We start from the raw sequence: 21,743 nt of genomic DNA, 5'->3' as shown, positions 1-21,743 counted from the left end.
CAGAGATCCGTCTGCCTCTGCCTTCTAAGTGCTGGGACTACAGGCATGTGCCCACCGAGTGGCTAGGACTTGCTAGAGTCTTACAGCTTTTGGTTTTGGAGTTTGGCTGCTGTCAGCTTCCTGCTGTAAAAGGTGAGTTGTGCTTCTGCCAACCAGTTGGCTCCTGGGCAGTCATTGCTGGAGTCACAGCGTTCAGGGTCTGAGACTATTGCACCCTCCTTCAGGCCAGGCTAAGACAAGCTGTTGCTGAGTCAGTGATCAGTTTCGTGCTGCTCCTGTCCCCTGAGTCTGCGTGGTCTCCACCGCCAGTCTTCTCCTGGGACTGTGGGGAGCATCCCCTCCTGTTTGCACAGAGTACCCTGCTTTCACCACTCGGGCATGTATCCTGACACCCGTGCATTTGTTTCAGGGATTGAGTCATCCAGTCCCTTGCCCCAGCCTTCCTTCTCCTATTTTTCACTCTGTTTTGCATATCTTCCTGGGGCTCCCGAGGAAGGGAGGGACCTGGAGGTAAACCTCAGATTTTTCTGAAGTCATTGGCCACAGCCTTTGGTACTGAAGTTGCCACTAAGTTTAACAACCTGTCTGTTTCTTCATGGCTCTTTTCTCCGTGAAAGCTTTTAAGAAGTTTTCTTAAATTTTTGATTGTTCTAGTGCTATAGGCTTGTAATCACAACTACTTGGGAGGCTGAGGCAGGAGATTCAACTCTGACACCATCTCAAAAGTTTTCAAAAGTTCTGGGAATAGAGCTCAAGGGGTTGAATGCAGGCCTCACGTGTATGGGCCTTAGGCTCAATTCCCAAAACCATTTAAAACAAAGAAAAAGAAAAAGATGACAAATTTCACGAGTCTTGTTGCAAGTCCTCTTTCTCATTAATTATGAGGGGCAAAGTAAAGGTCTGAGAGACTGGGCAGTGAAGTTTGACCCTTTGAAAGTCTCAGAAGTTATTTTTCTGCTCAGATGTATTTGTTACAACAAAAGCCAGCTTCCATATTCATGATTTATGAATGAGAAATGCATCCTGCAGTGTACTTGCAGAATGTCAAAGCATACATGCAGATTTTATATGCGTTGTGCCCTTATTTAATTCTGTCTCTAGAAACCTCAGGAAACACAGAATGTCTATGCTGTAATTCACATTGCAGAGTGTCCAGCCCATGGTGTATGGTGTTCAGCTGTGACGGTGGGACATGAGGCTATTCCCTCCCTGTCTCCATCTATGGAAATGGAAGCGGGCCTCTCCCTGAGGCATCTGGCACAGAGTTGGCCCAGTGGGATACACAGTAGAGACTTATTTCCACCTCCTTGTGCAAAATGTGGGTCTGGGGGAGTCTCAGAACCTCATGCTCTTCTTGTTGGCCATAATCCCTTCTCCCAGGGGTTCTTGAATGGAGTTGGTGAAGGAAGACTGGCTCTTCTTGCTGGGGATTAAATAAGCCACACTCCCCCTGCCAGACTGCCGCAGCTTCAGCCAGAGGCCACATGCTGGGTACTTAGGGACAGCATGTTCCCCTAGCCTGAGATAGGCCCAGGCCTTGGCCCTTGCCCAGCGTGGCCCCTAGAGTCTACAGTGGGCAGTTCTCTGTCCTGGGTGTGGCATCAAATTGAGGTCAAGGTCCTGTTTAAGAGCAGCGACTGACAGGGAACACAGTGTTGTTCAGCACCTTCTTAGGATCTGAGGACTAGAGCAGCTCTCCCAATGTGCTGCCGGCATTTATGGTCCTAAGGCAAAGGAGCAGGCTTCCCTTCCCTCTAAAATATTCATGGGGGCGGGGGAAGGAAACGTACAAGCTCAGTCAGTGAGAAAGGAAATAGCATCATTCCCTGATAAGGTGAAGCTGCCACAGCTGAAACCTCAGCCTGCCGCATCCTTATCAAAGCTCCTATAAAATACCGTCATAGAAAACTCACTGAAGCGCCTTCCTTGCCTGCAGACTGTCCCCCATTTCATAAGAGAAGACTGCGTGACCGCCCTTCTCCAGGTCACACAAATCTGAGCGTCAGGCCATCAGGTTTAGAGCCTGGCCCTGAGTATGGGACAAACTCAGTCCACGGCTTCCCACCACTTCTGTACAAGCGCCCTCAAGGGTGTGTGCGTTGCTGCTAACTTTGATTTACCACAGCTAAATAAGTTAGTCTGAACCATGAGCAAGTGTCCATGTGCTGAATGCTGCCCAGGCATGTACAGCTGAGGAGTAACTCCTGCCAAGAGACTGCAGGGCTCGTGTCTGGACCAGCTCCGCCTGTATGCACTTACCTGCTGTTAAGGGGAGCTTTGTGTTACAGCTGTACTGCAGAAGTATGACCTGAGTGACTTGTGGAGTTCACGACACCCTCAGGCCCCTTAACTGTCAGTACCAAGGAGAGCACACTGGAAACCAAGCGTCAAGAATGTATATAGAAGCCAGGCATGGTGGTTCATGCCTTTAATCCCAGCACTTGAAAGGCAGAGGCAGGCAGATCTCCATGAGTTCAAGGCCAGCCTGGTCTACAGAGTGAGTTCCAGGACAGCCAAATATACACAGAGAAACCCTGTCTGGGGGGCGGGACAACAAAAAAGTATATATACAGAAGCTGAGTGTGTTGGTTCATACTTTAATCCCAGCAGAGGCAGGTAGATCTCTGAATTTGAGGCCAGACTTGTCTATGTGTTGAGTTCCAGACTAGCCAACCAATGTCTACACAGCAAGATGTGTCTCAGAACAGAAACAAAATGTATATAGAGGTGGGCACAGTGGCCACTGCAGTCATGAGGCTAAAGCAGGAAGATTGTGAGTTTGAGGCCAGTCTGTGTTAAAAAGCAAGAAAGACCTCATCTTTACAAAAAAAAAACAACTCTCACATGTGTAGGTACACTGTTCAGGAGTCAAGATCCTGAATTAATGTTTGATGGTCCTCTGGTGAATTTGATATTTCATATCATGCTGAGGGATGATGTGTTTTATTGCACCCTGGTCCAAAGTACCCTGTTGGTCCCCTCAGCTGGCAGGGAGGAATGTTGTGCTGTCAGGTTCCAAAGAGTGCCGGGAGGACTCAGGCTACCAAGCGCAATCTGCTTGTTCCCAGCCTCCTGGTAAAGGCGACTGGCTTGATGCTTTGGTCAGGAGAGCACTGCCCCCAGGAGATGGGAGGGCCTGTGCTCCACGGTGCTGATGCCTGCCTTTCAGAGGGACTTGGACAGACTCTTGTTTGAAGAGCTTGTCATTTGTTTTTTCCCATTCTTCCCTCTGCTTTTGGTTCTTTTCTGCAGGTATCTGCACCAGTCAGGGACTCTGACCATGGAGGCCCTAGAGGAGCCTCCCCCAGAGCCTGTGGAGTGCCCAGAAGAGGACATTGCTGACAAGGTAGGCGCTGCATGCTGAGGGCTGGGAAGAGGCAGTAGGCAGGGTCACCAGAGTGCTCTAGGGGCTGAGGGCCTGTCTGAAGGTGGGTGGTGCTTGGGAACACCTGATCTCCTTTTCGCACTTGAGGAATGTTGTTGGGACTGGTCATTGGAAGTGTCAATGGTGTCATCTAGCTAATTATACCCTCTGTTTAGCCCTGGTCCCCTCAAATGCTTATGTCGTAAAAGAGGAGCATTTCATAGCATTTGGGCAGAGCAAGAAGGCACAAGGACTAGAACCAAACAGGAGCCATAATATTTTATTATGTTTATTTACTGCATGTATGTGTGTGGTTACATTAATGCCACACACATGTGTGGCAGTCATAGGAACACAAAAATGAGTTGCTTTTCTGTGAGTCCCTTACGAGTGAACCATCTCACCAGACTACCATTAGCTATTGTGCTAGATTGTGCCAGGTTCCTTCATGTGAGTCATTGAGAGATGCCAGAGACAGCATTTACTTGGGGAGTGTAGTTTCAGACGCCAGAGTCCATGACCATCACATCTGGGAGCATGGCAGCAGGCAGGCTGGCGTGACACTGGAGCAGCAACTGAGAGCTCACATCTTGAGAAATAATCGTGAGGCAGAGTGAGCTAACTAGGAATGGTTAGCTTTTGAAAACGCAAAGCCTGCCTCTCGTGACACACCTCCTCCAACAAGACCACACCTCCTGTTCCTTCCCAAACAGTTCCTTCGGCTCTGGACCAAGTATTCAGATAAACAAGCCATTCTCATCCCAGCCACCACATTTCACTCTGTGGCCCCATAGCTTTGCGGCCATAGCATAATGCAAATGCATTTACTCATCTTCAAGCACCCGATCATCCATCATAGTCTCAGCATAATTTAAAAGTCCAAAGTCTCTCTATTATAACTATCAGTAAACTCAAAAAGGAAATTACATACTTCCAGCATGTAATGTACGTTCCACTCCAGAGGGCAGGCAAGAGGGAAAAGGGCACAGAGGGCAAATTCTGAACCAAGGCAAGACCAAAACCTAGCAGGGCAAACTCCAAATCTTCTGGCTCCATGTCCAGTGTCAAAGGGCTTCGATGGCTCCACCCTCTAGCTTTGCTGACTGCAACATACTCCCTCTCCTCGGCTGATTCCACTCCTTGTGTGCAGCTCTACCTGGCAGCTCTTTCATGGCTCTGGCATCTCCACTATCTTGGAGTCTTGAACAAAACCCAGGCTTCACTTTCACAGCTTCTTGCAATGGCCTCCGACACACACACACACTTATTGTGATAAGACACCATGACTAAGGCAACTTATAGAAGAAAAAAACAATTTATTTGGGGTTTACAGTTTATCACCATCATGGCCTGGGACACGGCAGTAGGCAGGCAAGCATGGCATGGCACTGGAGCTCACATTGTGTAGTAGGATGCATGTTTTTCCTCCTGGTCCCAAGCTCCCATAATAATGATTCATGAGACTCAAAATATATTTACAAACGCCTAGACCATATAGTTAGGCTCTTCTCTGACTAGCTCATAACTTAAAATAACCCATTTATACTAATCTGCATTCTGCCACGTGGCTGGTTACCTGTATCCGGGTACCATTCATTTGTCCTCCTCACATCTTCCCCAGTTGAGTCTCCCATGCATGCGCTGTCCTCTTCCCTTTCTGCCTGCTGGATGTCCCACCTTATATTCTACCCTCTTATAAGCCACAGGTTGTTTTGTTTCATTGACAGGTGTTGCCTTCATACAATACACAAGATATTCTCTGCAACACTAAGACACAGCCATGAAGCAGAGAGAGCATTGGAAATGATGAGGGGTTCTGAAGCTTCAAAGTCTGACCCCAGTTACACACCGCCTTCAAAAAGAGCATACTTCCTAATCCTTCCCAAACTGTTTCATCAACTGAGGACCAGCTCCCAGCTGTACTAGTCAGGGTTTTATAGGGGAAAAGAATGTGTGTGTGTGTGGGGGGGGGGGGGAGGTTTATAGGGGAAAATAAGTGTGTGTATAGGGGAAAAGAAGTGTGTGTGTGTGTGTGTGTGTGTGTGAGAGAGAGAGAGATTTATTAGAATAGTTTACAGGTAGTGGTCCAACTAGTCTGACAATGGCTGTTTACCAATGGAGAGTCCAAGAATCCAGTAGTTGTTAACTGCACAGAGCTGGATGTCTCAGCTGGTCTTTAGTATATATCAGAATCCTGAAAAGTATGCTCTGATGCCAGTGAAGGAATGGACTTGCCAGTGAGAAGGAGAGCAGGCAAAGAGCAAGCTTCCTTCTTCCACGTCCTTCATGTGGGCGGCCAGCCGAAGGTGTTGCCTAGATGAGAGGTGGGCCTTCCCACCTCAAATTATTTAATTAAGAAAAAATTCCTAAACCTGGTGTGGCTTTAATCCCAGCACTCAGGAGGCAGAGGCAGGTGGATCTCTGTGAGTGTGAGGCTAGCCTGGTCTACAAGGTCTAGGATAGCCAAGGGTACACAGAGAAACCCTTACTCAAAAAACAAAGAAAGAAAAGAAGGAAGGAAGGAAGGAACAAAAGAAGGAAGGAAGAAAATAAAAAATTCCTCCCTAGCACTTAGGAGGCAGAGGCAAGTAGATCTCTGAGTTCAAGGCCAGCCTGTCTACAGAATTAATCTTCCAGGATAGCCAAGGCTGCACATGGAAACCCTGTTTCAGGAGAGCAAAAATCCCTCACAGGTGTACCCTGGACTTTATTTAATCCCAGATGTAGTCAACTTGACAACCAAGAACAGCAATCATAATTTTACCCCTTGTCACCTGACAATCATATCTCCTTATGTCATAATTAATTGCCACATGAAAATAATAGCCATTCATAATTTTGTCCAACATGATGTAACTATCTTACATACAACCCCTAATAGGTTGCATTGTCTTTTCAGGAATATTCTTTTTTTTTTTTTTTAAGATTTATTTATATGTATACAGCATTCTGCCTACATGTATGCCTGCAGGCCAGTAGAGGGCACCATATCTCATTACAGATGGTTGTGAGCCACCATGTGGTTGCTGGGAATTGAACTCAGGACCTCTGGAAGAGCAGGCAGTGCTCTTAACCTCTGAGCCATCTCTCCAGCCCCCAGGAATATTCTTTTAGTATCTCAAATTCAAATATGATAACCATTGATATTCTCTTAATTGATGTTACTTTTCAAAGAACAATTTCAAAGAAATTGAAGAAAGAAAACACAAACATTGGTACAAACATTCTTAATAAAATAGGACAGAAAGACTCGTGTCAATTATAATCCTTGTCTTGCAGCTGGTCACGCGGCCTTAGCAGGTATTTATAAGTACCTTCCTTACTGCCCATCCAGTATGTCCTCCTCCTCTGGCAAGCACCTCAGCAGGTCTTGGCTCTTTTCCTGGAGGAGTGACCCATACTGTCACTCCCAAAGGGTCTGTTCTTATTGTCACCCTGTCTGGACTAGCTGTTGTAGTTTCCCATAGACTTTAGGACACAGTAGCACAGAGATGCCCTGAAGATCTCCTGCAACCACGCCTAATCTTTCTGACCTCCGTTGTGGAGAAGCAATCAGTTTCCCTTGGTAATCTGGGTCAATCATGCCTTCTAACACTGTTCTTCCTTTCTTAGCCTGTTGGGCTAAGGGCACCAGGTGCTGCTGAATCATGTGACCCACATACTCACTGTTTTCCCTAGCAAAAGCAACTCTATTTATTAATTATGTATGTATACAATGTCCTGCCTGCATGTACACCTCCCGGCCAGAAGAGGGCACCAGATTCATTACAGATGGTTGTGAGCCAGGATGTGGTTTCTGGGAATTGAACTCAGGACCTCTGGAAGAGTAGTCCGTGCTCTTAACCTCTGAGCTATCTCTCCAGCCCCACAGAAGCAGTTCTAAAGGCTTCCATTTTGCCTCTCCAACTATAATAACTGTCACTTCACAGGTCTGGTGACTAACATCAGAATCCTACTTCTAAATATATCTGTCCCAATTATAATATCTACAGGATAAGTTCAGGGACAACCTCCATCCACCCGTCCACCCACCCCTGGCCCTACTGTGGGTCAGACTTCAGTAAAAACTCCATTAATCACCTGCCGTCCACAAGCCCCTTCTCTAACTGGAGGGCCACAGTGTTTCTGGGGTTTCCTGGAATCCGTGTCAATTCAGAACCAGTCTCCAATAGACCCCAGAAAATCTGACTGTTTCCTTTCCCCACACTGTACAGTTACCACTGTAAAAGACTGCAGGTCCCTCTGGGGAAGAACTGGGGAAAGGCTAACAATAAAACTCTTAGGTATTTTATCAAGGTCCTTCCTCAGAGGAACCTGGCTGACCCTTCTTTCAAGGGGTTCTGGGTCTGCAAACTGGCTCAAGTCTGGAAATTGGATCACAGGGCTAAATTCTATTCTGCCATGAGCCTATGTAGCCTTTCACTTGTTTTAGAGTTTGTGTGCTCATACAGAGCAAACAGAAGTGCAGCAGGCCTCTTATCTGTTCATGCCTGGAGACAGCATGATTGATTAGCCAGTTCAAAGGTCCAGCAGGCCTCTTACCTGTTCATGCCTGGAGATAGCATGATTGATTAGCCAGTTCAAAGGTCCATAGAGTCCTGGCGCCATCAGACTCACTTTGCCTGTGCTGCCCATTACAGTAAGTAGAGCGCCTTACCTTGGCAATTCAGCGCTGCCACCTGCCCCAGATACTTCTGGACTCAGTTAAACCCACCCTTCCAACCTAAGGTCTGGCACAAGGAAAAGGATGACAGCAAAGCTCTTCAGATGTGCTGGTGCCCCTCTCACCATTTTTTTGTCTTACACTATAAGGGAAGGGCCTGTCTCCTGGGCCTTCCCATTGTGGAGGAGTAAGTCTTACACAGCTTACCTGCTGTAGCATTGCGGTTTCCTTGAGCCTAACATCCCCTCATCACACTAAGACAAGAGTAGCAGGCATCTCCAGCGCCTTCTCAGTAGGGCATCTTGACAGATGCTGCAGCCACCATTCAAACTTTTGATACTTTTTTGGGGGAGGGGGTTGTTTGTCTATTTTTCTTTCTTTTTTTGCTTTTGTTTTTGTTTTTTCGTACAGGTTCTCTCTGTGTAGCCTTGGCTGTCCTGGACTCGCTTTGTAGACCAGGCTGGCCTCGAACTCACAGCGATCCGCCTGCCTCTGCCTCCCGAGTGGTGGGATTAAAGGGGTGTGCTACCACGCCTGGCTGTGTTTATCTATTTTTCAAGACAGGGTTTCTCTGTGTAGCTATGGTGTCCTGGAACTCACTCTGTAGACCAGGCTGGCCTCAAACTCAGATATCCATCCACCTCTGCCTCCTGGGTGCTGGGATTAAAGGTTTTCACCACCACTACCACCTGGCTTTTGACACTTTTTTTTTTTTTTTAACTTTGAGAGCTTCCTTATTAAACCTAGACTCTCCACTCTGTGGGCCCCTATCAATAAACTCAGCCTGATACAGTTTAATTTTCCTCCTGCCATTATCCCATACCCTTCAAATCCATCCCCACTCATAGTCTCCAGACTTTCTGCTTGAATGAATTAGCAAACGCATTAAGCTCTTCAGTATGTGGTGTGTGCCTCCTCATGAGCTACACAGTCTGTCTCCGCTCTAGGAGCCTCTTAGCTTTAAGTCTGCTTATAGGTCTAGAGGCAACTCCTGGTCAGCCCTGAGGGGCATCAATGTTGTATTGCCTGGCGTCTCCTCCAGAGAAATTCCCTGCTGGTTTAGCAGTTAATGAAGGATTAATGTCCTCAGCCAAAGGCACAAGAGGCAATATTTCAGGGTGTTGGGGTACATCTGCTGAGGGTGGGGAGACTACTTCCTCAGGTGAGAAACCCCTTGAGAATTGGAGGGTGCAAAGTTCTCAGCTTCAATAGGATCCTCCCACTATTTCCAGCCTACAGGGTCCCATCTCTTACCAACTAATGCCCTTGCTTTAACACCTGCCAGGCCTCCTGTCTACCCTGCTTCAGCGCTCACTGTATCCTTTCTCCACAGCATCCCACGGTCTTCCCCTGGGCTCTCGGGCTGATTCCTTCCTCTGCTTGTCTCCACTTCTCCTTAGAGTCTGCTCCCCCCCCTTGAAGGAGGGACAGACAGGGATGTCCCTTTCTGTCCCTACTGTTTCCAGGCATCTGGGCCTCCTCCATGAGCTTTGTCTGGCAGTTGAGTCTCACATGTGAAGCGTGTGTGGGTGAGCCTCATGGTCCCATGCACAAGTCAGAAGGTACTCTTGGTACCAACTAGAGCACAGATTTACCGTTGACATCTGCCCTTGTTCTGTTGAGTTGACTGTGACCCTGTGGGAGCTACACTGCTGTGGATTTATGGAAATCCCCATGTTGCCTCCCAGGTGTTCCCTTGGGAGCACAGCTGCTGCCTCTTCCTCCTCGGTCCTCAGGGACTCATCTTTTTGCCTAGGTCATCTTCCTGGAGAGACGGGTGTCGGAGCTAGAAAAGGACAGTGCGGCTGCTGGGGAGCAGCACGGCAGACTGCGGCAAGAGAACCTCCAGCTGGTGCACAGGTGAGTGTGGCCTGTGGCCTGGCACTGCCCAGAGCCACCACAGCACCACTCGCACCCTGTTCATTTCTGCCTCACCGAGCAGGATCCTCCAGGGAGCCAGTTTGCACTTGGTAGTACCCATCCACTCACACGCTGGGTGATGCCAGGCATGGCCAGGAGACCGTGGCGGCTTGAGCTGAGGCTCTGCAGAGATCTGCCACAACAGCACAGACGAGACGATAGGGCCCTAGAAGAGCATGCCTATATGCACGCAAGATAGTTCTATCCACCAGGAGCAGTTAGGGAGGTACACCTGAAAATGGTGAGCAAGGCATGGTGGTGCAGGCGCACAGCCTCAACGAAATTGGACAGCGTCCCTGAGGATAGCATCCAAAGTTCTCCTCTCTCTTCCACATGCATGTGTTTCAAATTTTAAAACACGGCGATGGAGAGATGGCTCAGCAGTTCAGAGCATTGGCTGCTCTTCCAGAGGATCTGGGTTTGGTTCCTGATTCCCTAGTAGCTCACACCTGTCTATACATCCAGTTCCAGAGGATCTGACACTCTTCTGACCTCTTCTGACACTGCACACACGTTGTACACAGACATACACGCAGGCAAAACACCCTGCATAAAATAAATCTTTCCCCCAAAACGATAAATTTATGTGGAGAAAGTGCCTCAGTTAGTGGAGCATGTGCTACATGAGCCCTGAGTTCAAAACAGACCCACAGAGTGAGAGCAACTCACTGTGCCCAGAGCCTGTGTAGCTCGATTTTCTGGAGCACTTGGTACTCTTGATGGAGCTGACCCAGGGTTCATCTGCAGCTAGCTTATGGTCTGGGAGCCTCTGATGACATACTGAGCACCTGGCCTAGGGGAACCTGGCATTCCCACACTGGCAGGGGTCCTGGGCTGAGTCTCCCGAGGCTCTTGCTGTCCTCTTTCATCCTTGTGTAACTCTCAAAGCCAGATACTTTCTCCACTTTACAGATGAGGAAATGGAATCAGTGCAGCTTACATGGTTGGCCAGGGCCTCAGAGGACACCGGGTAGGGTTTATGGGGCTGAGGGCAGAGCCTTGTCCTGGAGAACCAGGTAAGGGAGGTACTGTGCAGCACCATAGATGGCCTCTATGGACCTCAGCCCTTTTATGTAGCTTAGCCCAAAGGTAAACTGAGCAGGAAGACAAGTTGCATGGTGTCCTCACATGGGCACACTTACATACACACAAGCAGATCACCCGCGCACATAAACTAAATAGAAATAATCTTTCAAAAAGAAATGAAAAGGAACCAAGGCTGAGTTTGTGTGTCTGCAATTCCAGCACACAGGAGGTGGAGGCACGCGGGTCGGGAGCCTTACAGATGTGTTGTAGTGTGGCTGACCTTCACTAGCACGCGCCCGTGGTGCTGTTCTTCACCCTGGATGTCTCCATGAGGCTCTCACAGGTTTCTGTGCTGGGCACTTGATTTTTGGTCTTTAACTCTGAGAAATAGATGTGCATGTGCATGCACCACACATGAGAATCTGAAGAAATTGAGGCAGTTGGTTTTCTTTCCACCCTGTGGTTTCTGGGACTCAAGCTCAGGTAGTCAGGCTTGGTGGCAAGCAACTTTACCTGCCAGGCTATGCTGCCGCCCTTCAGAGGTGTTCTAAAGCTCTCGCTATCGCCTTGTCCTTTATCAGCCTTAACGTCCTTTGGTCATAGTAGATATTCTAGAACTTTAATTTTCTTCATTTTCATAATATCTAATATTATCTTTTTGTCCTTTTTTCCCCTTATGTAATATCTTCAGCTTTGAATTTGAAACTTTCTAATTTAATTTTCTTATTCAGTTTTCACTTCTTCCTTTCATCCCATCTCTGTCCCTCTTTGGAGTCACTCAGAGTCTCGTATATGCTGCGCAGGCACTCTACTTCTGAGCCTCACCCTCCTAACGTAAATTTCTCAGAGCTTTTTTGGTTTCGCTTTTTTGAGACAGACTTTCTCTGTGTAGCCTTGGCTGTCTTGGAACTTGCTCTATAGACTAGGCTGGCCTCAAACTTACAGAGATCTTCCTGCCTCTGCCTCCCGAGTGCTGGGATTAAAGGTGTGTGCCACCTCACCTGACTTTAAGACTTTTTAAAAGTAATTTATTCAGATTACATCGCAATTGTTATCCCCTCACTTGTATCTTCCCGTTCTCCCCTCCCTCCCTTTTTCATCTTACTCCCCTCCCCTAGGTCTGTGACAGGAGGGGACCTCCTCCCCCACCATATGATCACAGCTTATCAGCTCTCTTCCTGGTAGCCTGCTTACTCTTCCTCTGAGTGTCACCAGGTCTCACCACCCAGGGGAAGTGGTCAAATGGGGGTACCAGAGTTCATGTCTGAGTCAGTCCCTGCTCTCTACACAATTATGGAAAATGTGCTATCCATTGGCTAAAGCTGGATAGGGACTATAAGACTTTTAAAAAATCTATTCTTTCCCTAGCTGCCACTCTTTTTTTTTTTTTTTTTTTAATGTATTTATTGTATATGAATGCTTTATCTGCAGAACAGAGCATCAAATCACATTATAGATGGTTGTGAGCCACCATGTGGTTGCTGGGAATTGAACTCAGGACCTCTGGAAGAGCAGGCAGTACTCTTAACCGCTGAGCCATCTCTCCAACCCCATAGCTGCCACTCTTATTTCCTCACAGCACCAGACTTTCCAAACTGTGGGCATCTGTATGATGTTGTTCTTCATCACCCCTGTGCTGTCTGGTGCTGAGGCACTCACGCAGGGGTTACAGCTTTTTCACAGCTGTAGGCAGGGCTGGCAGGACTTTTCCCAGGGACTGTGTCTGACTCTCCTTGCCTTCTGCAGGAAGCCAGGCAAGGGGCCAGAGCCTCAAGCCTAAACAAGGTTCTTCTCTAAATGACCCTGGAGGGGACAAGGTGCAACTCCATCACAGCCTTTAGGAACCACACATACCGAGGACCTGGCGGAGCCCCTCGAGGGTATGATGTGCAAGCCTCACCACAGTCTAACTGTGCTGCCTGTGAAGTCTGCACTTGCCTCAGCAGTATGGACTTCCTGTCATTTGCTTCCTGCAGAGTGCTGTGGCCCTCAGACCCCGACACTGGTCATACATGTTTTAAGTTTGTAATGGTCATCCTGGGACAGCTGCTCCCTGGTCAGTGTACAATGCCTCAGAACAATACTTCATATACCGTACAGACATGTACATCTCTTCCCCTTCCCCCTCAGAGCCAACGCCCTGGAAGAACAACTTAAGGAGCAGGAGCTCAGAGCGCAGGAGAGGGTCCTGGAGGAAACCAGGAAGCAGAAGGAGCTCCTGTGCAAGATGGAGCGTGAGAAGAGCATTGAGATCGAGAACCTGCAGGCCAGGTGAGCAAAGCTCTGCTGCAGGCTGGAGAGAGCCTGTCTACCTGGGAGGTATAGCATCTAGGGAAAAGCTTAATAACAGAAAAAGGGATACTCAGCAGCCGGCGCACACCTTTAATCCCAGCACTCAGGAGGCAGAGACAGGCAGGCTCTGTGAGTTCAAGGCCAGCCTGATCTATAGAGCAAGTTCAAGGACAGTCTGGTCTACACAGAGAAACCCTGTCTCAGAAATTAAAAAAAAAAAAAATTTAATTACATTAATTTGTGTTCGTGCATGCATGTTCATGTGTGGAAGTCAACCTGCAGGAACTGGTTCTCTCCTGCTGCCATGTGGATTTTGGGCATTAAATGCAGGTTCAGTTGAACATAGACTAGCCTGGTAAATACAGAGACCTCGTCCCCCCCCATATCCCCCAAAATATCAACTTTTATTTTAAGAGAATTTGGCAGAATCACTTTGCTTGGAACTGATGCCATGGGTGCTTGATACATTAACAGTCACACTCCAGGAGCAACTGATTGTGTAACTATTCGTACACACTCACACCTGATGGAGCTGTGCTGAAGGGACACTGGGGCCAACTGAAAGAGCTTCAGTGACCAGAGCTGTGAGTGGCAATGGTAACATTCCCATGGGAGGATAGCCAGGGTGCAAACAACATGGGCAGGAGTTCCCAGCCATACAGTCAGCCTGTGCATAGAGGACAGTATTGCTCCCAGAGGAATACCAAAGATGTCTGCAAACACCCCTCCAGGAGCTTATGTGGAGTCCCTGTCTTAGGATATAAACTAAGAGACAGGTAGGGATATAGCTAGCACACACACCTTATCCAAGTGACCCATGATGGCAGTGGGCATCAGGTGAATGTGACAAGGACCTCACTGTGGTACAATTTTCCCTGAACATATTTCCGCCCCCACCAAGTCTAACCACCAAAAACCAGTTGGAGGCACATTTTGGAGAATATATGTCAAAGACTACCAGAGTATGACAGTCTGGGAGACGCACAGACCAAGGGATATAAAAGACACGGGATAATGCTGGGAAGCCCTGGGGTTTGGTGGAATGTGTGTTGATTAACAGTGTAATCCAGCCGGGCAGTGGTGGTGCACGCCTTTAATCCCAGCACTCAGGAGGCAGAGGCAGGCGGATCGCTGTGAGTTCGAGGCCAGCCTGGTCTACAAAGTGAGTCCAGGACAGCCAATGCTAACACAGAGAAACCTTGTCTCGAAAAACCAAAAAAAAAAAAAAAAAACAGTGTAATCCAGCTGGGTACAGGCTGTGATGCGCCACAGTGATGAGTAGGGAAACCAAGACAGAGACGCTATACTGTCTACAGCTTTTCCGTAAAACTAACATTCCTAAACCCAGAGCACCTTTAAATGCCATCATGGAACCGGTTTTGGTGGCTCACGCCTTTAATCGGGAGGCAGAGGCAGGCAGATCACTGTGAGTTCAAGGCCAGCCTGATCTACAAAGTGAGTCCAGGACAGCCAAGGCTACACAGAGAAACCCTGTCTCAAAAAAAAAAAAAAAACAAACAAAAAAACACCATGGCCAGTGCAAGGTGGCATACACCTGCAATCCCAGCATTCAGGAGATAGAAGCTGGCTGATCAGGAATTCAGAGTTGTCCAAGTCTACACAGGAAGGTTGAGGCCAACCCGGGCTTTACAGTACACTATCTCAAAAGACAAGAACAGACAGTAAAAAAGCTGCGTGACAGGGTAAGGTGAGGCCTGTGGGATTATGGTGGGTCACAAAACAGCTCCCATGCCCCCTGGGGGAGCAGTTCCCAACCTGTTCTCGTGTCCTAGGTTGCAGCAGCTGGATGAGGAGAACAGCGAGCTGCGGTCCTGCACGCCTTGTCTCAAGGCCAACATTGAGCGCCTGGAGGAGGTGAGCTGCGGGCCTGGTGCCTGTGGGGAAGGTCCTGCCTAGAAGAGATGCTGTCCTCCACCCTCTGCTTGTCACACCAGCATGGAGCCAGGACCTGTGACCAGGGCCTTCGAAACAGAGGAGGGCAGGCTGATAACACTGGGCCCTGCTGTGCTCAAATGCGAAGGAGCTGCTGTTCAGACATTTTCCCCAACCCAGCTTTTCAGCTCTCCCACACCTGGGATCTGCAGGCCCAGAGCCCTCACTGTGAACACATGTATGAGGTGACTGGAAGATGGTCTTGCTTATCAGCAGGCAGAGGCAGTACTGTTGTCACCTTCTGTTCCAGTCTTTCACTGAGAGGCCACCCTTCCAGGCACCTTCACAGAGCCCTCTGGGAAGCTCTGAAATGAGAGTGTTTCCAGCCTCCCTAGAGTCTGACTCCTGTAATCCAGAGGAGGAACCAAGCAGGAGCATCCCACAGATGTTGAGCTGGAGCTCGTCTCCATATGAAGGTCCCTTGGCCACAAAGCAGGGCAGCTTTGCCTGATGACAAGAAAGCAGACAGTCCTGTCATGGACAGAGTGGGAGCCACGGCATGTGTCACTGGACTGGGAGAGCGATGGTCTAGAGCACAGGCCGTTGAGTCAGGCAGCGTGTACGGGCAAAGCAGTGCCACTGCCTGTGCACAGCGGGGTCTGTTTCCACAGGAAAAGCAGAAGATGCTGAGTGAGATCGAAGAGCTGACACACCGGCTCAGTGAAGAGCAGGAGAATAAGAGGAAGATGGGGGACAAGCTGAGCCATGAGCGGCACCAATTCCAGAGAGACAAGGAAGCAACTCAGGAGGTGAGCTGGGCCATTTGTCCCTTCCCCGTGTCTCCATATTGTCTAATGTAGCCTGCTCTCTGCTGGAGACCAGGAAACCCTTTCACTGCCTGCCACTCTGGGCACTGCCACTGGTGTGCAGTGAGTGGCTCTTTGGAACACAGATCAAGATTTTCTCAGGAGAGGGTGGTGAGGTTAACTAGTGGGAGCTCACCTTTTGGTCACCTCACAGCTGATCGAGGACCTCCGCACGCAGCTGGAACACCTACAGCTCCTCAGACTGGAAGTGGAGCAGCGCCGGGGCCGCAGCAGCAGCCTGGGCCTGCAGGAGTACAACAGCCGCGCCCGGGAGAGTGAACTTGAGCAGGAGGTCCGCAGGCTCAAGCAGGTGTGGCTCCGCCCTCACACCTACCCTTACAGAAGCTCCTGGAAGGGTTGCATGAGAAGGGGCACCACGCTGGGGTCCTTCCTGAGCAGGGCCTTATCCCAGCAAGGAACATACAGCTCTGTGTGACACTGCCATGTCCCCTAGGACAACCGCAACCTGAAGGAGCAAAATGACGAGCTGAATGGGCAGATCATCACCCTCAGCATCCAGGGTGCCAAGAGCCTCTTCTCCACCTCCTTCTCAGAATCACTGGCTGCCGAGATCAGCTCTGTCTCCCGAGATGAGGTAACTTGTCCTGCCTTCGTATGACCCCAGGTCGGTTTACTCTGCCTGCACGGCTCCCTCCCCCTCTCTCTCTGCACTGACCCTTTGCTTTCCTGCAGCTCATGGAAGCAATCCAGAAGCAGGAGGAGATCAATTTCCGCCTGCAGGACTACATTGACAGGATTATTGTGGCCATCCTGGAAACCAACCCATCCATCCTAGAGGTCAAGTAGGACATCTTAGCCCAGTTTGGGCTGATTATAGACTCCACAGCACCCCAGAGTGGCCCTGTCTTGCCACAAAGAGCCAAGACCAGCAGGTCCTGCTGCTTACCAAGCGTAGGGTGTGCAGGCCTCATGCAGCTGGACCGGGATCACAAAGAAGGGCTGCAGAGGGCACTAAGAAGGACGAGAGCGAAGTCCACAGCAGACGAGGAGTGCAGAGGCTGGGTTCCCTGAACACCAGGATGCCAGGGCCTCCCACCAAAAGCCCGCCTAGCCAACCACACCCACGTCTGCTCAGCAGCATGCAGATATGTGGGCTTAGTCTCTCAGGCTGGGGTGGGTCCCTGGCGACTCTCTGGTCCACCCTTCTTCTTGCTATGCAGCCTTTAGGAAGAGAGGGAGAAAAAGGAATCCTCACCTCAGTTGCTGCCTCTCACTCGTGTTGACATGGTGCCACCCAAGCTTGGCCATTCCCACATGGTATGCAAGCTGAGGACCCAAAGTTGGACATAAACATGGTAGTGCTGGACAGACAGACAGACAGGCAGGCAGAGATGGCACGTGTGGGGTCTGGTCTGGAGCCACAGGCCACCCATTCTCCTTGCGCTGCTCAGGCCACCTCCCAGCAGACGGGCTTCCATTCACCTTTGGACCCAGGGCCTCTAAGCCACACAGCCATTCTCTGGCCAGACCCTCAATATAGTAACTCGTCCTCTCTGGCCCTCTTGTGGGGGACTAGGGCTGCTAGCTGATGCTGACTATGGAACTCACTTCCTGGACTGGTGAACACTGTTGGCCTCTCTGACCCCAGGTGCAGGTGCTGCTTCTCCTCAGGTGTGGCCTAACCTGGCTCCTGGGCCCACACCTTCCTCAGGCTGACTTTACTGCCTTGGGAAAAGTCTACACTCCCCAGACAATAGTCAAGGCCTCTGGAACAAAGTTTCCTTCTCTGCTTTTGACTTTAAATCACTGGGTGTCCCCTAGGAGTCATTTTTGCTGGTGAGTGCGTGGAGGAGGCGCTGACAGACCCAGAGGCAGAAGAAGGCTTGCTGCCTGCCCCTGCACTACCATAGAGCTGCAGCACCCATAGGCAGCTGGGCCTGAGCCTGAGCACTAGCTGGAGTCTGGGTACACCCTCTGAGACCACACCATAGGCTGTGTGAATGTGTGTGCGTGTGTGTGCGCGCGCGCGTGTGTGTGCATGCATGAGTGTGCGCACACGTGTGAGTGTTTGTATGCTTGTGCCCACACCTGCTGCCCTGCATCCCTTCACTGCCTACCCTCTCCCTTGCCTACCTTCTACACTACAGTTTAAGATGTTGCCTCGTATTGTACATTTTGGGGAAAGCCTTGTGTGTAAATCAGTGTAAACTTGGAGGACAGATTTTTCTATCATGTAGAGTAGGTATTTTTTATAGATTGAAGGTTGATCAATTTTTTAATACTTTCCAGAGAGAAAACTATCTGTGTATACATATGAAATATATATATATATATGTATAATATATCAATACTGGAGCCCTGCCTTTCTGTGCCCAGGTCCAAGCCCCGGATAAGGCTTGTGGCCTGCCTCTGCTGTCTGCCCTGCAGTGCTCACTGTAAACACAGGTCTCCACAAGACACTGGGAAACACACTCATCACCAACTTGCTCACGCCATCTGCTTCAGCTCCCTGAGAAGTAGCTCTTCCTCCGGGGCACGGAAAGATGGGAGGGGAGGAGGATCTTGTCCCATGTGTCAGCCACCACAGATTAAAGCTGTTACTGCACACAGAGGCCGGCTCCTTTCTCCACAGGGGTGGTGCGGTGGGCGGCTATGGGCCTGGCCTTTATCTCCCAGGTTTCTAGGGAGATGATATTGGTTATTTAAGTACACACCACAGGAGACCCTGAGTTTTCTGCCTTGATCAGGTTGGGTCCACCCTGAGGCCCCAGAAATGCTCCTCTAGGATGGGCAGAGTCTGGATTCTGAAGTGAGGCATTCTATTGACAGTTACTTCTAAAGGCAAGAGCCTAGTGACCTCCAGCAGCCCCTTACTAGTAGGACTTGTGCCCTGAATAGAGCCCGGGCGGGCCACCTGGAGCCTTAGTTGAGCTTGGCAAGTGGGCAGAGGGCTAAGTATAGAGGTGGACATGACAGATCTCAGGTGCAGTGCTCTTACCTCTGGGCCACACATCCTGTATCCAAGTGGAGTCACTGTGTAGTGTGTGGTGAAACAATCAGAGCCACAGAGAAAGGGAGGAGGTGGCCAGGAGGGGCCAGCACAGAGCACAAAAGCAGGCTAGGGAGGGAGGAGGCAGAGGCGGGAAGACAGTGTGGCTCAGAGGCCAGGCTGGAGGGCTGAAGGGCATCTCAAGAGTTGGGTGGCACAGTAGTCAATGACAATGCATCTCACCAGAGCAGCAAGCCATGCTCCCTTGCAGTCCCTCCTGGGTTCTACCCACAGGCATTTGATTGACACCAGCAGGGCGTCTCTATGCCCAGGAGATGCTGGAAACAAGGAGGACGTCCCACAGCCTGGCAGCCCCTCAGTTTATATTCCAATTAAGCATGGTCCGTTCAACCCCCAGTGGGAGATTCTGAGGGAGCCGAGCCCCAGGAAGACAGTTCCTCATTTGGGATATGTCACAAGGGGGTCTCATGGTTGCAATGGATTGTTAGTAGAAATAGTGTAGAAAAAGCTGTCTTAAGAGCTTCCTGTAGGGGGGCCAGTATGCCTAGAGGATAATTCCAGGAGTTGCCATCCCTTACCAGACTCCTCTGATGGTGGGGGTGTGAGGGAGTGGCCACGGGGCTTGCCAACTCCTGAGGCTGCAGCAAGGCTCTAACCAAAACCCTGTCTCCATTTGGCTCTTGACATCGCTCATATCTCCCCAGTCTTGATGGATTCTCTGTTAGAGAAGAGCGTAAATGAAGCTTGGCCTCTGCAGATTTAAATACAGACACTAGCCTCCCTGACCACCCTGGGGGTTACCCACTATTGGTGAACCCAAGAAGGTACCTAGATATATCCGCCCTGAACTTGCTGGCATTTTGGAAAGGAGAAGAAGCCCAGAGCCCAGCAGGAATTTTAGCTAGGAACCTCCATTTACGTTCACTACGACGGTGTTCTGATTTGGGTCATATGTCACTCATGGAAGCCAGAGAAACTTAAATCCAAGTTTTAGACCTGACTAAAACTCCCTGAGTGTTCATCCAGTGGGCATTTTGACTCTGTAATAGCTTCTGTGTCTCTTTATAAACCTGGGGTTTCACGAGTGTTAGCACACTAACTGAATCTGCAGCACCTTTATAACTATACCTTCTTGTTTTGCTTATTGAGGCAGGGCCTTGTGTGAATTGGGTCGTCCTCAAACTCACCATGTAATTAAGGATGGCCCTGACTTTGCCATCTTCACTTCCCAAGTGCTGGGAATCATAGGTATGTCCCATCCACCCCCTACCCCCCACCTCCCACCCCCTCTAGGAAGGAATCTCACTTTGTAGCCCTGGCTGCCCTCAAAATTTGCCTTCCTGCCTCTGCCTCCCAAATGCAAGTGCTGTGATTAAAGGAATTTACACCATGCCCCACCCCCCACTTTTTGAGACAAAGCTATTGCTCATGCTGGCTTTGAACTTACTTTCCAGCCCAGGCCAACTTAGAATTTATGGCCCTTCTCTCTCAACCTCCTAAGCAGGACTATGCAACTATACCCAAACTAGGTCTTTTTTCTTTGTTGCTATGTCCCCAAAGCTTACAATAGTTTTGGGTCCCATCTGCTCAAGACTCAGGACTGCTCAAGACTTGTCGATCTGTGGCTTCTGTGCCTGCAGATGTCTCTCTGCCCTTCTTGACCTCTGCAGGCTGTCCTGTGGCCTATTCACTCAGGGTTGTGTCTTCTGGTCCATTCTACACTAGCATTGATGGGGGCTTACTCAGCAACCTGGGATGATCCAACATTACCTGCTGTGTGGTCACGTGGGGAGGGGCGTCACTGTGCTAGTTTGCAGAGATGTGGCAAAGGCCAGTCCTGGATCCATCTTGGCCATTCCTCTGACCGTGGGTATCACTTACTGATGAGTTGTCAAACCATTGCTAGTCAGTCTTTTGGGTGCATGATCTGACTCACCAAAGAGGCCATTTAGTGGCTGCGCATTGCTGAGTGAGCAGCAACCTAATCCCTGTCAGTGGGCTCAACCCAGCTGATTATCTTGGAGGGCTCAGGATGCCAGCTTCTGCTCCAATGTTGCCAAAGTGTGGTGTCTTCAACATTTAGGAGCAAGTGTCCTCACACAGCATCAAGGGGACAAGGGCCTCTGGCTTGCTGGCTTCCGGAGCATGAAGGATTTCCCAGAAACATGACCTGTAAGCTCTGCTGAGCCAGGCTCCGATTTTCTAGGTCGTGGGGCAAATGTCACCCAATCTCTCATAAAACATCCAGAGTGCAGGGCATCCCAGAGGCTTCTTTTGGTGTCCTTTGGCTACCTGCTGCGTCCCCTCTTCTGCTGCCTGATTCTTAGTGCGTCCTCCAGATTGCAGAAGAGGAGTGAATGGGAGTGATTCAGTTACTTTGGGGAGCCAAAGGGCCTTAAAGGAAAAAAATAGTGTGGGGGCTCCAGTGAGTATCACTCAAAGGACTTGCAAAGATGTCTCAATTATAAGCCAGTGTTTCTCTAGAAAAAAAATCGTGTGCCTATCTGGCACACTTGAGTAAGCACGGACCTAGGACAGAGCAGGTCCAACAGGATTGTTGCCTCAGACCTCTGGGACAGAAACCAGAAATCGCTTTAGGGGCTGGGAGAGGTGGAGAGCAGTCAGGGAGCCAGGTTGGGCTGGACCACCTTCTGACCCAGCCGCTGCAGACAACCGTTTCAGACCCTGTACAAAATCGGGACCCAGGCTCCCAGACTTCGCCCCTGGCACAGTGAGGCTCTCAGGCCA

At 49.7% G+C, this 21,743-nt stretch overlaps 1 protein-coding gene across 2 annotated transcripts in view; it reads left to right on the top strand.

Annotated features, from left to right (window-relative positions):
• Rab11fip3 (RAB11 family interacting protein 3) overlaps positions 1-17,912 on the top strand; it is an 82,650-nt gene extending 64,738 nt beyond the window's left edge. For both annotated transcript variants that reach the window (XM_051168429.1, XM_051168428.1), the window contains 8 exons: positions 3,253-3,346; positions 9,784-9,887; positions 13,104-13,244; positions 15,059-15,140; positions 15,830-15,967; positions 16,179-16,334; positions 16,479-16,619; positions 16,718-17,912. In XM_051168429.1, coding sequence (XP_051024386.1) covers positions 3,253-3,346; positions 9,784-9,887; positions 13,104-13,244; positions 15,059-15,140; positions 15,830-15,967; positions 16,179-16,334; positions 16,479-16,619; positions 16,718-16,831 — 970 coding nt within the window. In that variant the 3' untranslated portion in view covers positions 16,832-17,912. The remainder of the gene's footprint in view (positions 1-3,252; positions 3,347-9,783; positions 9,888-13,103; positions 13,245-15,058; positions 15,141-15,829; positions 15,968-16,178; positions 16,335-16,478; positions 16,620-16,717) is intronic.
• The last annotated feature ends 3,831 nt before the right edge of the window (positions 17,913-21,743 follow it).

The sequence above is a fragment of the Acomys russatus genome, chromosome 25 (assembly GCF_903995435.1).
Source record: "Acomys russatus chromosome 25, mAcoRus1.1, whole genome shotgun sequence".
NCBI lineage: Eukaryota > Metazoa > Chordata > Mammalia > Rodentia > Muridae > Acomys > Acomys russatus.
This window is presented reverse-complemented; position numbering and strand designations above follow the sequence as displayed.